The sequence below is a fragment of the Falco biarmicus genome, chromosome 4 (assembly GCF_023638135.1).
Source record: "Falco biarmicus isolate bFalBia1 chromosome 4, bFalBia1.pri, whole genome shotgun sequence".
In the NCBI taxonomy this organism is placed as follows: Eukaryota; Metazoa; Chordata; class Aves; order Falconiformes; family Falconidae; genus Falco; species Falco biarmicus.
The window spans coordinates 104,000,700-104,015,522 of record NC_079291.1 but is presented as its reverse complement, the minus strand read 5'-3'; the positions used below and the strand labels follow the sequence as shown (position 1 = coordinate 104,015,522).

The window sequence follows — 14,823 nt, the reverse complement described above, 5'->3', positions numbered from 1 at the left end:
TTTTACACAGAGGCAGGCAGTTTTTAGACTATGCAATAAAGGGTCAGACCAGTGGACTATTACAGTTATTGTTTAGGAAAATTTTTGTTTCCTATGGCCTCCCAGAAGGGGTAATGTCAGACAAACCCCTATTTCAAAGTAATTTGTAGCAATTATTAAACTGAATTGCTGACATATAGGATCTTGTAACAGCCAAGTTTCAAATCAGCAACGGAATGAAGATTTGCGTGGCTGTAACAGATTTTTTATTATTATTATTTATTTTATTTTTAAGAAAAAGACTGTGAACCTAGATTTTGAAGGTTAGGTAAAAAGTGACAAGAATACCAGCCCAGGAAAAGGCATAATGGAATGTAAAACTCATCTGCTGACCCTATTATTCTTAATCAAGGCTTTGAGTACTAATATTTCAGAGCAAGAAAATATTTTTTGTTTTCTAAAAAGCTATAAATGGGATTGACAAACTGAATTCAGCAACATATAATATGCAACTTTGATTTGTAAACTTTTATTAATGTGCTCTTGCAAATAACCTTAGGAAAAGCAATATGGATATTTTCATATGCAAAGGTTTATTACATCTAGCGAGTGTGGTAATTATTAATAGGAAATCCTTACTTGCATTCCATCTAATTGTAATTCCTTCACACGGGAAAACTTCATCAAACCGTATGTATCTGAGGGGATGTGATCAAACAGGAGTAAACTCAAGTCCTCAAAACAAGTAGCAAAAATTACATTAAAGAGTATTAATATTTGTTTAAGGATTCCATTTAAAGTTGAAGTCCCATTAGAGCATTGTGTTTACACATGCAGTTTTGTTTGGGGTTTTTGTGTTTGTTCAGGTTTTTAATGTTATCCCCTACACCCCCACCCCCACCCCCCACTCTTCCTTGAACCTTTCTCAACCGTAAGTGGACTATAAGCTTTCTAATTTAGTCTGAAAGTTATCTGCAAGTATTTCCGCAATGATTCCTCTGTACCTACAATTGTGTTGCCTCGAATACCTTGACTGTACATGAGGTACGGTTTCGTAGAATATTGTGTACAATTTAGCTCATTATAAAAATGTATGAGTTTGCTATGTGTAGTGGGCTTGGGCAAACTGTAGAGTTCCTTTCTATTTATTCCAAAGGTGAAATCTAGGTATCATTCTTTATTGCCCTTGTCTTCATCTCAGATGCTAACAAAAGGATGTTTGTAATTTTTACATATATTTAGCAAGAAGAGGGCATTAAACAAAAAAAATAACAAAAAAAAAAAACAAACCCAAAACAGTGTTAGAGAGAAACCCAACTTCAGTGCTACAGTAGGAAATTAAAAAAATCATATTGCAACTATCTTCTTTTGTTTCAATGAGAAGAAAAAAAAAAAAAGAAAAAAGCTTCTACTTATCAGAGCCAGTTAACTAAGTTGAAGACAAATAAGTAGATAAACATTCAGAAAACCTTTAAACTGCTCGAAGTAATGCTCTAAACTTTTATACAGGATTTAGCTCATGTATCTACAGTTCATCAGGTATCTGCAATTTCTTCAGCAACTATATTTCTATATAATCAATTATTTAAATAACAGACTTTTAAAGAAACAGATATAGGTCATACCTTCATGTGATCATGGCTTATATTTTGTTATTGGATCACTCAAGTTTTATGATGAGGAAAGTTTACTTGCAACAATTGTCTCTGCCATGAATTTTGTTATATTTTATATTGTGAAAACAGAGAAATTGTGGCTGGTTGCTTTCAGTATTTGTGAATTAGAGATCACATGACAGTTCTCTTTCGTGACATATACAAATGTGGACATTAGCTTTTAGCAGAGTACTATATGGAAATTCTTCTTCTGTCTGTTTCAATGCAGAACAAGGACAAAAGGTCAGTCAGAAGCTCACTAGAAATCTTGAAGGTGTTTTTGCATTTTGTATTGATTCACCAGTCTCTTTCTGTGTTCAGCTGATACCTGTAAAGAAACAGTTTGTATTGGAAAAAGAAATTTTCTGAGAAGGTGGATTTAGAACAAGGCTAAATTGCTGCATATGGTGAATTCCCATATGAGTATGAAAGTAAGAGGAGAAGAATTCAGAAAAAGGGAAAACTGTATTGTGCCTGTAATAGTTTATTATTCTGAGTTCTTCTCTGTTACCTACAATGGGTCTTCTTTTTTCTAAAGTGAAAACAGAACCCTTTTTTTCAGCTCTTGATAAATAAGGTATTTTATACATAATGCAGTCTACTGTCTGCTCTCCATGCTTTTTTATGTGAGTTGTTGCTTACAGTAAAATACTGTGCATAAAACCAGGTATGGCTAATCTGTGTGACATAAATATGCATGTATGCATAAACACATTTTATTTGATATATGTACATATAATCATACTTGTGTTTACAGTACAGAAATGTATTGTTCTATGCATACATTATTGTGTATTATGCATATGTGGCGATATGTTTGCATAAACAGTAACTTTATATTGCTATTATGTTTCTTTCCTCTGTCATAAAGAATGCAGCCTTCTACTTTAACTAAATGCTCGTAATGTTAATTTCATTCATAGTTAGTGTAGACTTAGATGTTTACAAACCAAGAATGACTAGTTTTAACACTAAAACTCTGTATGTTGAATTATACTTGTCTAGAGGAAGATGGAACTACTTCACAGGTCAAGCGTGATACCATATCTGATGAGAAGACAGTCCCTTTCTTAGTATCATTATATTTAACAAATTGCATAGTGCTTTTGTGATACCTAGTAGAGAAGCTTCAAGGAATAAACTAAGTTAATAAGCCCTCAATAAATTTAATCAATTGGCAGTGTTTCTGTAGTTTCTTTCCTTTATACTTTGCTTTATATTATGTTTGTGATTTTATGACTGCAACAGCTAAAGTAGCTATTCAAATTAACGTATAATGATTGCTTGTTCTGTTTTGTTTTTTTCCAGCTCCCTCAGGCTCAAAAGGTAAAATATTTTAATCAAATCTTACTCATTCAAAGTAGTCACCAGTTCTTCATGTTTCCATGGTGTTGTGAGTATGGTACAGTAGTGATCAGTGAAACAGTTCACTGTAATGAGGGCGCTGGAGCTGAGCAGCAAGAAGGGTAGCTGACAGCAAGGCCAGCTAAGGTACTTGCTGAGAGTAGCTCTTCAAACGTGAGTTATTTTAACATGATAGGCATATAGTAGCCTATAGCTTTAAAACAGCAGGGAAGCTATTTTGTCAACAATTTGAAATAATAGTAAGGATAAAAAAAAATCACCCCATTACTCCATGTGAAAGATCTCTGGGTCATTTTGTCTGTATTGTAGACTGCAGCACCTGTGGTATAGCTGGTACCCTCTCACTGCTCCCCACTGTATCTATCAGCACACCTTTGAATACATCCAACATTTTACTTCTCTAATAGGTTGCATACAGTTTTCATATAATATGCTTTTGCCTTTAAACAACTTTTGCATTGATACGGTATGTTACCAGAGTCAGCACTGTGCATCATGATAGCACGACTGTGGCAGACGTAAATAATTGCTTGGTGCCTGTTGTATCATCCTTGCATATTACACAAATATAATTAAAGCTTACAGAAAACCTAGATGCTGCTTTGTGGTTTGCAGTGAAAAATATCAAAATGAAAAAAATATGGAATATACTGGGAAACTACAATACTCACTCATCCAAGTTGGTTGCCTTGTGCTGGGTAAAGTGCATTTAAATAAAAAAGTCATAGCAATTAATCAGTTAAAAGTCACTGTTATTAGTAGTCTTGGACAATGATCAAAGGTCAGTTTTTAATGAAAGCTATAGGTTAAGCAATCTTCAATGAATAGCTTTTACAGAATAGTGAGGGCATCCATGGAACTCAAAATTTTAAAATGGTTACTTAATATATTTCATCAAGTTTTTTAGTTTAAAAAGCAAGAAATATGAGCATGGAAGCTTTTAGTTTTATGTTGTTATGTATATTTGAAATTTCCTTGCTTGCGGAGCTCAGAAATGCTACTTCAAATCTACAGGTAATATGGTGTTTTGTGACACGGGACTATATCCATAGTTTTTTCTTGCATTTTGGTAGTTGCAGCACCTACCAAATGTGACATGGTAACAAAGATTGTTGCTTTTTATTTTTCTTCTGGAAATAGACAGTCTAAAGAAATCTTTTATTTACAGCTTCCTGGAGAAGTAGAAGGACTAAAAGACTGGCTAGACTGACTAACCTTGGCTTTTTCATGTTCACCTGCTTGTCTAAAGTTTTATGACAAATGGTTCTCTTTAAAGTTTGCAGAAAGAAGAGGCAGAGTGAGGTTATAATATGCTGGTGCAGAAAGATAGAAGCAGTCAGACTGCTTATGAGAATTGTGTCATGTGGTGCTGTATTACATGTTCTGATGTCCAGAATTCTGAGTTATTAAATAATATTCTGGTACAAATCACTCAAGTGCCAGGTTAGTGAAAAAGCACAGTTTTCACAGAAGGTCAAAAATGCCAGTTTTTGGTGTGTTTACCCCTTGAGCAAACCGATGCAGAACTAAAGCCCTATTTTGTATACATATGCATAATGTCTACTTGACTGTATGCTACTTTCATGCAGGGAAAGTGGAGAGGGGTGGGGAGGAAGGAATGGGATGGGGAGGGAGGACAGATGCAAGTAATTCACAAGGACTTTTGATAACTTCAGGTAAGACATAAGCCTTTTCATAAATATGGCCTGATAGTTTATGAACAAAAAAAGAGAATCTCTTGCTGTCTGCAAGGCGAAGAGAAGCAGCTCAGGGCTGACACATGCCTTTATGAATGACTTAGTCACTAATGTACATGTTTTGCCATATGGTGTCTGAACTTGTACTGTATTTTTGTTGGAATCTATGTATCATCTTGCAAATGTTTTCTCTACAAATATTTCAAACAGTCATGTCTCTCTAAACATATTCACTTTAATCTTTGAGTGATCTGAAAAGAAAATGTGGCATTCCAAGTTTACCTTTGCTATTTTATATCCGATATAAATACTTGGTCATCGTGATGAAATGCGTTATGTCTTTTATGTGAAACATTTTGGCTACAGTATTCTTGGTGTTTATTCAATGTTCTGTGGTGATTAGCTATTGATTTTGAACACCTGTAGGTTCACAACTCTCTACCGCAGTTAAATAACAATTACAATCTGTTCCTGTTATGCTATCTGCTCTAAACCAAGTTGTTGCAAATTCAGAATTGGAGTGCAGGTGAAATGAAGCATGAGGAGTTTAAGGTGGATGTCTGTTGCACCATGATATTGGTCTTTAAAAGATCTTTTTCATATACCCTATACTTAAAATAGAAAATACCACAAAAGTAAAAAATAATAATAAAAAAAAAAAAATCCCAGCTCTGATTTCTGGATATAGAGATGCTGATTTAATATGGTTATTTATCTTTCAGAAGACAGTATGTCTAGGAAGAGATAATTTATCTTAAAGAAAGAGCTACTTATACAGACAAATGGAACAAATTCATGTGAATTGTATGTCCTTTATGTTGCTTTTCTGCATGTTTTTAGGTTACCATCCCATGGGGCTGTAAAAATAGTAATAAACCAAAAAAATTTACCAGTTTTCAGCCTTTTTCAGTTTGGCTTCCAAAATGACCTTTATCTTTGAAACACTTTTGAAAAAGCAGTTTTTGTATACATAGATGAGCAAAAGCTCTTCTTCCTTAATATCTCAAGAAGGTATTTTGTTTCCTAGTAGGAAAGCTTTACTTGCTTTCTTGAGAAAACAAAGCAGGATTCAAAATCTGTTGTCCTACTGTTCTGCTGTTCTCTTCTAGTTAGCTTGTGTGAAGATGTAGAAGTGAATAAATTAGGCACACAAATAGGCAGCTGATAGTTGCATTTAGGAACATTTAGGAAGGAGTATGGTTTTGGGTTTTTTTTTAAATGATTCTCTCATGAGCAGAATCATATTTCGTTCATATAGAAATGTTTTGATGATATTTGTTGCCCAAAAGTTCCTGACAACTTTCTTCTCTCTTTCTGTTTTATCCCTTAATTTCTGTAAGTAGTGCTTTGCCCTCCTTTTATCTTGATGCTATCATCTTTCAGCCATTTGGGACCATCATTTATCATCATTTTCCTGCATCATTTTCCTTCTTGTACTTTGAAGTGTTGAATTAACTGTCACTGGGAATAGCAGATTTGCAATTTTTTTTTTTTATTTTCTATTTCATTGAAGTGCATGACTAGTGATTTTAGCATTTTTATAAAATTATAAAGTTAAATTGAATCTAATGTAGTACAAAATAATCATGAAGTAAACACTTTGACCCTGATTTAGCATTCTTTTGGATCTGTTTCCTGCTGACAAGAGGCTATTGTCTTTCAGTTTTGTAATGTATATATAATTGAGTGATCCATTCCGAAAACTGCACTAAAAGTTTCACTTACATATTAATCACAATCGTACATTTAGTTTCCAAGTTTCTCTCTCACAATTCTCAACAATTAAGCTGATTTTTAGCAACATTTTTGAGTCAGCAATTCGCAGCTTCTAAGTAACTATTTCGTATTATGAGGTTTTTTTGATGTTCCATTTTGTGTGCTAAATATGGAAATGTGTCTCCAACTTAATACACTCACACAGGTTCCTGTATTGTCCCAGGTCATAATTTGAATCTAAGCCAAAATAATAGCTATTCCTTATTTTTGTAGTCTATATTAAAACACAATTAAATGGTTGAATTCCAACTCTCTGATGCTTCCAGCGTGCCCCATGACTCTACTCAGCACATGAAAGCACAGCAGTTACAGAAGACAGCACCTTACGAAGCCAGTCTTTGCAGAGTAGGGAAAGGAAGAAGGCAGGTGGGTTGGGAAGGTGGCAGAGTTATAACAAGACAGTGAAGAAAACCCAAAAGCTTCAGTAGGAACCTTGTACTTCAAATACACCTTTACAGAACTGCTGTCTGCTGTGGGTAAAGTTTCAGCAGCAGCATTGTGGCAACCGCTGTCAACACTGGTGCCTTGTCAGAGGGTTTGCTGCAGTCTCTTGCCCTGCAGTTTCACCTCACTTTTAGTCCCTGTGAATATAGTAATGTTTTCCTCCTACTTTTTAACTGTCTTTTCCCAAGGCTGTGTAGACTATGCCAGCAGACTTTGACCTGTATCCTCACTCAAGTCCCTTAAGTTCTGTTTCCTTCCAGGTCTACAGACCAAAGGTTCTTCTGTCAGCATAGCTGCACAGCCCTCCTCAAACAGTTGCTTGAGTGCCTCTGGTTAGCCCCATCATATCTCCTAACAATGCTTCATTTTTTGATTCAGAATGATAGCTCCAATTTTAAGCTCTGTCCTCTAGATATAACGGCCTGTGGACCTTTTCTGCATTTCAATCTGCTGATAATTTAATTACCTATTGTGGAAATCTAAGCTTCTGTTGTGGGATGTGAAAAATCAACTAGGAACATTGTAGATCTAGAGAGATTATAATTCATAAGAATATTATAGGGCTAGAGATTAGTTTATGAGCAAACTTGGGCATTGTTGTGGTTAATTGTTTTTCCATGGCTCAGAATTGGTGGGAGGTGAATCTGACTTTACTTGACACTATATGCTGCAACAGATATCCTGTTCTGTGGAAATGCACTATGGTTACTATAGTAAGTGCAAAAATTAGAACTATGTCAAGCAATAAAAAAAGTTAGTGTAAAAAAAGTCTTATTTTGTTTTGCTAGACATTGTTTGAATTGGAAAATGAAGTCTGGATAGAATTAGCACTATGCAAGTTAACTTCTAAGCTGAGCTGAACAGTCCTGCTAGAATTTCCTGATATATACCATAGGCATATAAATCTGTATTTCAAAAAAGATATTTTGAGCTCTCAGATCTAAAATTTTCTTCAATGAATATCTTTTTAATGTGGTGAAAGTTGGTGAAAAAATTTTAGAAACTCTGATACAGGTTGTGGTTGTATAACACATAAAGTCTAAAGACTAAAAGGTACTGGAAAAAATGTGAGGTTTAGACCTCAAAATTTGTTTCCTTTCTGTAATTATAGTTCAAAAACTTGTAAGAAAAAGTAGAATTGCCCCATCAAATTTGCCTTTTATTTTAATTAATCTGTGTATTGTTTATTTTGCTTTTTTTAATTAATCAGTAACAATTAGGAATGTGTATATTTAACAACATATAAAAAACCCACTTCATAGACAGCTAAACTGAAACAACATTGCATATTGTCTTTGAAAAGAAATCAGGAAAAACATCTAAAAAAGGATACAGGCTTTATTACTGTCCTTACTTGTTGCTCCATCTCGGGAGACATTCACTGGTCTGTTGCTGGCAGAGCCTGGGTCAGTATTATCATCGCACAATATAGGTAGACTTGAATAACATATTAACACCAATAGATACAGACACTACTAATTCTGTGTTAGAAATTCTGGACAACCTCCTGTAATTCTTCTCGACTATACACTCCTAAGGAAAATGTTTCAGGGATCCTTCTCAAATTCCTGTTGCCATAATGGAAACACCTAAGCAAATGGGTATTCCTTCCTGATGATGTGTTTCTAGAGTAATTCTGGAGCCTTCCTTAACCTTAGTCCTGGGAGATGGATGTTAGTGCTAGAAGTGAGGGTAAACTCTCTTTAGTTTGTATGCTTTGTGCGGGGAGTAAGTGGATGCTTGTTTCTTTGTTGTTTCTGGAGATTTATTTGGGGTTGTTCTGAGGGGGCTAACCCTGTACAGCAAAGAGTTAAAGGGAAAACTGCAGCAGCTACATTTATTTCTAAAAGGAGTTTTTCTCCAATTATAAAACTATTATTGCTAGGCGTTACAGATCTGTGACTTCCTCAGAGAGTAAGTTCTGTTTCTGTATTCTAAACAGCCAAGAGTCATTTAGCCTGGCAATGCATTTTTTCCTCTTTCTTGACATGATTTTAAAAGGCTTGTTATTGTTTACTAAACTTTTTATCAAACTGAGTGTCCATGGCCCTTGTATGGATTCCTGCCTATAACTGTTGCCACTATGTCTTTTCAACAGAACAGCTTGTTGGGGCAAATGACTAATGCTGCCTCTTTTGTTCATCATTTTAGACTGTAGATGATAACTTACAAAATCCTGGAATCTAGTTGAAAACTGTGTTTTTCTTTGGGGATCTAGTTCTAGTTTTTCTTGCCAATGTCATCCAAAGTAGCCTAGCAATTCTGGGACAAACCATACTGGTGCAAGCTGGAGAAACTACAAGAACTTACTTTTTTTTTGCAATACTATTAGATGAATAGGTTGAAAAATGAATATGCCATAGCATAATTCATTCAGACTTCAAATGAACTGAACATTTAAATAAATGTATTTTTACCATTGTAATTCTGTATTTTAGAGAGCCATAGCAATAATAAGAGTTAAACTAGTGTTTAAGTGAGGATATCTTCCCAGAGTTTAAGAAATAAGAAGCATTGGAAGGGCTGTACAGTTCAGCAGTCTCGCACGAGCATATATACCTCTATGTGTGAATCCGTACATATTTAGTATTCCACTGAACTGAAGTCCCATAAATTCTTATTGCATCAGTTTGACATTTTTGTAGGTTCGTTATCCAGTCAAGCACTGTCAAATCACTGGCATTTCATAGCTCTTTGAGGCTAAAGTTGCCTTGCATTTTTCTTGTAATGGTGATTCTACTTAAATGGTGGCAGAGTTCTGTTTAAATATTCCCAGAATTGCCTGACAGAAGAGTTCTTCTAGTTTTACTCATGATGTAAAAGAGATGGGAATACCTTCTGCTAAGGGCAAGAAGGAAAGAAATTAATTAATGAAGATCTTGTGTGGAGGTTAAACCCAGAAAGAGATTAAATTGAGGTTTGCATTCTTGCTTTTGTTTTATTAATAAACCCTAAAGGGAATTATGTTATTGTGAGTTGATATTCTTAGTAGAAGGTGAAATTTGTAGTATATTCAAATGTAGAACTAAATGAGAAATTACCAGTTCAGCAGAAAGGTAGAAAATGGAAGAATTTTTTAAATGATTAGTGGAACAACAGCTGGTGCAATATGAAAAGGTAATTGTACACTGGCAGTATTGAAAAAGAGATGCTCATTCAGCATAGGGAGGAGTCCTTTTTTCAGGTTTTCAGAGGAGAAACTTGAATATGAAAAAATATTCTGCAAAGGAACTCTGCCTGTGTAACGTGGTTTGCTTGGGTTCAAGGGTTGCAGTATGCAGTGCGCCTTTGCCGCAAGGAGGACCGTAATGAGCCTTCACGTTGCTTTCACATTACTGTGGAGAATTGATTCAGGATCAAACCACTGGTATAGACAGCAGAAGCCACTCAAGTCTTATACATTGATGGGGACATCCAGGTGCATCCACTGGTCCTATACTGTCTGAAGAAACAGGCAGACCAATACAGGTCAATACCTTGGTCTGAGTAGGAGAATAGTGAAGGTTACTGAAGTCTGAGAGAACTGAATTTAGAGAGGAAGCACAGACTGATCGTGCTTGTGAAGGAAAATGACTTTGTATGTGAACTGGCACAGACAATCTGTGTTCGCTCTCATGAACATATCTTCCGGAGTCATTAAGGGAGATGCTGATTACAGCACACATCAACTGCAGTCCTTAATCAAAATGAATGAGTCAGAGAACAAATTAATTGCATTGGAGTAGAAGAAACTGAATTAAACTTTAGGCCTTTTTTTTTTTCTTTTCTTGATTTCTTGGTTTGTTTTGTTTGGTGTTTTCTGGAGGGAGTGTGTGGGGTTAGTTTTTTTAAAATTATTTTTATTTTCCTAAACAGTGACCACTGTGTTTTATGAGGTGTCCTCCTTCCCCATATTACATTCCATACCTGCAAAGTAAAACATTCCAATATTCAGATGAATAAAGTTTCTTGAATAAAATCTCTGTGCAGAATTCCTATGATAAGGTAAACCCAGGGCTTTGTTTTGAAATGCATAGGGCTTATGTAAACATACTAATTTGGCTTTTGGAAAAAGCAGGATTTTCTAGCTATTCTGTAGGGCTTAAATATCTATCAGAGTAAGGAAAATCTGAAAGGACAGGCACTTAGTGCCATACTGTGTATAATCTGAGTTCTGTGGTGTTCAGCATGAAGATGACTTTGCAAGAGTCATGCTGATGTCAGACGTTTAAGATGGTTAGTGCTTTTATACATACAGAGCTAAATAAATATAGGAAAGTATATGTAAATATATATTTTTTCTATTAATATAAATAAATAATATAGGCCTGCTCCCATTTGCCTCTTTTAAGAAATGACTCTCTAAGAAAATGACTTTGATACCTATAATAATTTTTTAAAGCTTTCATGTTTTTCCACTTTTATTTCTCTGTCCAAATTTTTAGATCCTTCTAATAATTTTATTTCATTTTCATTTGACTAATTTTAATTTGATGACTGAAGCATCTGATAATGCCTTAAGCATTGCACTTGAATTCATATCTTTTATTTGTGTTAGTTTCCTTCTGTTTCCAGTAATCCAAAACCAATAATTTGAAGGAACTGGAATTCACATCCACTTCTGAAATGAGGAAGTACTTTCTTCAAAAATTGCAAGTGACCTTAACAAGCGTGTGTATGCAGACACATTTAAGTAGAAGGAAATTCTAAGTGCACAGATACCATCACTGGCCTGAAACTGTTAAACTGTTTCTCAGGAATTACTTTATGGTTATGTTTTACCAATATTCCTAAAAAGACAGCAACAATTTATGTCTTTCTAGAATTTTCAGAGGCCTAATGAAATTAGATGCTCAAGTGCTGACAGAGATCAGTCATATCTGGAAACTAAACTTCCTGAAGCATCTTTGAAAATTTCATCCCTAGGATATGGCAGCAATATCCAACAAAACCATTATTTGAGATTAGTTTTGTACTATTCCGCCAATTTTTATTTGGTTCTATCTTATACCCTGCAGGACATTGTACTGAATCTGGGAAGTGTTTAGATGCATTTGAATGCTGCTTCTTATATTGCTTAATTTTATAGCAAAAAATACTGAGCAATAAAATGTTTCAAAAGGCACTTCAAAGCACATACCTTTTCCTTAGTTCACATCTGTTGGTAGCCTCAAGTGTTGGAGCTTGCCAGTGGAATTTTTATTTTCCTGGAGGGCTGGGGATGAAGCAGCTTTTGTTTCCTTGCCTTTTTCTTTATATTATGTAAGCACTTGAAGGGAATAAAACAGCAGTAATTGATATGCTGCTAAATAGGTGAGAAACAGGACTTTAATGTCAGTCAGAGCCTATGTGTGTTAACTAATGCGGTGTCCCAGGTAGAGAATAAGATCAGACACTTATCAGGAATCTAAAGATACAAAGAAGAGATAGAAAGGAGCTTGATTTGTTGATGCTTGGTCTGATGTGGCAAGAGACGTTATTAAGCATTGGAAAAAAACCAGTATAACAGAAGAGGGGAAGAAAAGGAACAGAGGGGTTTCTTTGAGAACAGAACAAGAATTCAAAACAGAGTGTTGGAGGAACTGGAAGTCGTTAGTGGCTCTGCATATATGTATTTAGATGAGTTTCCAACATTTGGGTGAATTTTAGTCCAAATTAATCCCTCTTTGTGAAGCCAATTGGTCTACCAGCAGCATTTTGTTTCAGCAGAAACTATATACATAACAAACAAATTACTGTGTGAATATGTGTTTTTCAAACCTTACCCTTTGTTTCCCATGACCTCTGCCAGCCCCCAGAATATGTGGGGGTTAGTAAGGATGAATCGAGCAAGCTTAGCATGTAGCTTTAAACAATTTTGAATCGTCAGACTGTGGGGAATTAATATGCCACATAAAGCATACCTTTGTAAAAATGGCAGTAATTATTAGTATTAGTTACTCATACTAGTTACTCCTAAGGGACTGGAAGGATAAAATTGGATGAGGTACAGCCCATTTAAAGATTGAGATTAAATTCATGGTGCTTCATGTTTCAGTCATTCCCAAGGACCCTTGGCTGTAGTAACTATTAACCACCCATCTGGTGACGTATTGCATTATATTAGGATAAATATAATCCTCTGTATTTGCCAATATCAGTACACCACCCCCACCCCCACCCCCGATTTTATGTGTAACCAAGTTATTTGTTCTGCAACAACGCATTGTCTGCTTATGAAAAAAAAAAATTTTTGATGTTTCCTGTAAGAAATGTTTGACTACAGTGTTTTCTTTTTTACATGCCTACATAATTCTTTTCTGAGCCTATGACTTTGTGATGTCTGATCGATGAGTTTGGGAATCATAAGGATTGTTTACATTTTCTTTTTGGGAAAAACAATAATTGAGTAACCAAAGAGTTTATTACTCATTACACAATAATGTGAAATGTTAAATATAATACAGTTATGCAGAGACTTTATTATATATCAATTTTCTTATTCTGAGTTTGTGATATTTTTCATAAGTATTTGCTGATGATTAAAAAAAGTAAAATAACCATAGGCAGTCCTGAGGATATCAGTGATAAATGTTCATTATGAATGTAACTAATATAAGTTGAATTTGTATCAGTGATTAGACAACATATTAGTGATTGGGGTTTTTACTTAGAATCACTAAATTTTTCAAACATTGCATGAGCTGTTACAGAGTTCTGCTGTGTGTAAGGAATTGTCAGACTTGCAAAGTAACAATGCAAAATACCTAGATCATGACTTCCTTTGCAATTTATTAATGGATTCTTACATTAGTCGTCTTAGCAGAAATACCCAGTGGCTAACATTCTACTATTTCAAAGTATTTCTGCCAAAATGTCATTGCCCAGGGAATAAAGCTGTGCTCCTCTGCAGCAGATAATTCCTCACAATCTAACCACAATCTAACTATTTGTGTGAAGCAAATACTGCAGCTTGAGTTGGTGACTCAATGGAACATTGCAAATGCAAGTCATCTATCATCCCGTTATTTGCTGACTCCACTTATGGAAGTGGCCGACAACCTGTTCATCTGCCAAACAAAGAAAAAAACAAACAGGCTGGACTATAAGATTGCACTTCTATAGAAATGATTGCAGCAGCCAACCCTTGGTGGTACTTGCAGATATCATAATTACAGGGTAATCATTCTCTGCGTGCTTCCATAGTTAGTTTTGAGAGTTAATGTGAAGAGTTAATGACCTGTTATCTCAGATTTTCCCAGGAACTCCAGACTGGGATTTTTTTCTCCATTTGAAGAATTTCAAACACACTAAAACTTTACTGACAGTCCCTTGGCTGACATCCTATCCGATGAATTTTTTCTAATCTCATGAGTGTGAGTGGACTCATAAAATAATACCAAATGGATACTTGACAAATACATGTCAGAGAACAACAACCCTGGGCAATCATATAAAATCTCTGAACGCTCCAAGATGTCACCCCATAATCAGCAGAATGCTTTTTCACTTCCTAGTGTACATGTATGTGTTTGGGACTATTGACTGTCATACCACAGAAGGCTCCTCTCCATACAAATCATGTCAGCGTGCTTGACTGTACTACTCTGGCCAAGGAGAGTAAATTCTGATGCTAGTTCAGCCCCATTTGATTTTCAAGTGCAACCTCTGAACTCCCAGTGTTTTGTAGAGTAGTTGGTTTAGATTTTTTTGTTGGCGTTTTTATTTAATAATTTACTATTTCATAATAGAGCAAGGATCATATCAGGGCTAGATATATCTCTTTTTATTAAAAAGGAAAACAAACAAACAAACCCAAACATGATCGTAAGTTGGTTCCACCTCATATCCCTATTGATTCCTTATCAGATGTAAACCTTCTTGATACTAAACCCCATTTGTGTTCCGTCTGGTGTCTGCAAACATTACTGCTCAAGTGAGATGGTGCC

At 35.2% G+C, this 14,823-nt stretch overlaps 1 protein-coding gene across 5 annotated transcripts in view; it reads left to right on the top strand.

The window, feature by feature from the left end:
- Nucleotides 1-14,823, top strand: part of CACNA2D3 (calcium voltage-gated channel auxiliary subunit alpha2delta 3) — a 468,802-nt gene that overhangs the window by 329,957 nt on the left and 124,022 nt on the right. For all 5 annotated transcript variants that reach the window (XR_008821687.1, XR_008821689.1, XR_008821688.1 and 2 more), the window contains one exon: nt 2,943-2,960. Coding sequence is in view for 2 of the 5 variants with exons in the window: in XM_056337957.1 (XP_056193932.1) it covers nt 2,943-2,960 (18 nt within the window). In the remaining 3 variants the exon portion in view is untranslated. The remainder of the gene's footprint in view (nt 1-2,942; nt 2,961-14,823) is intronic.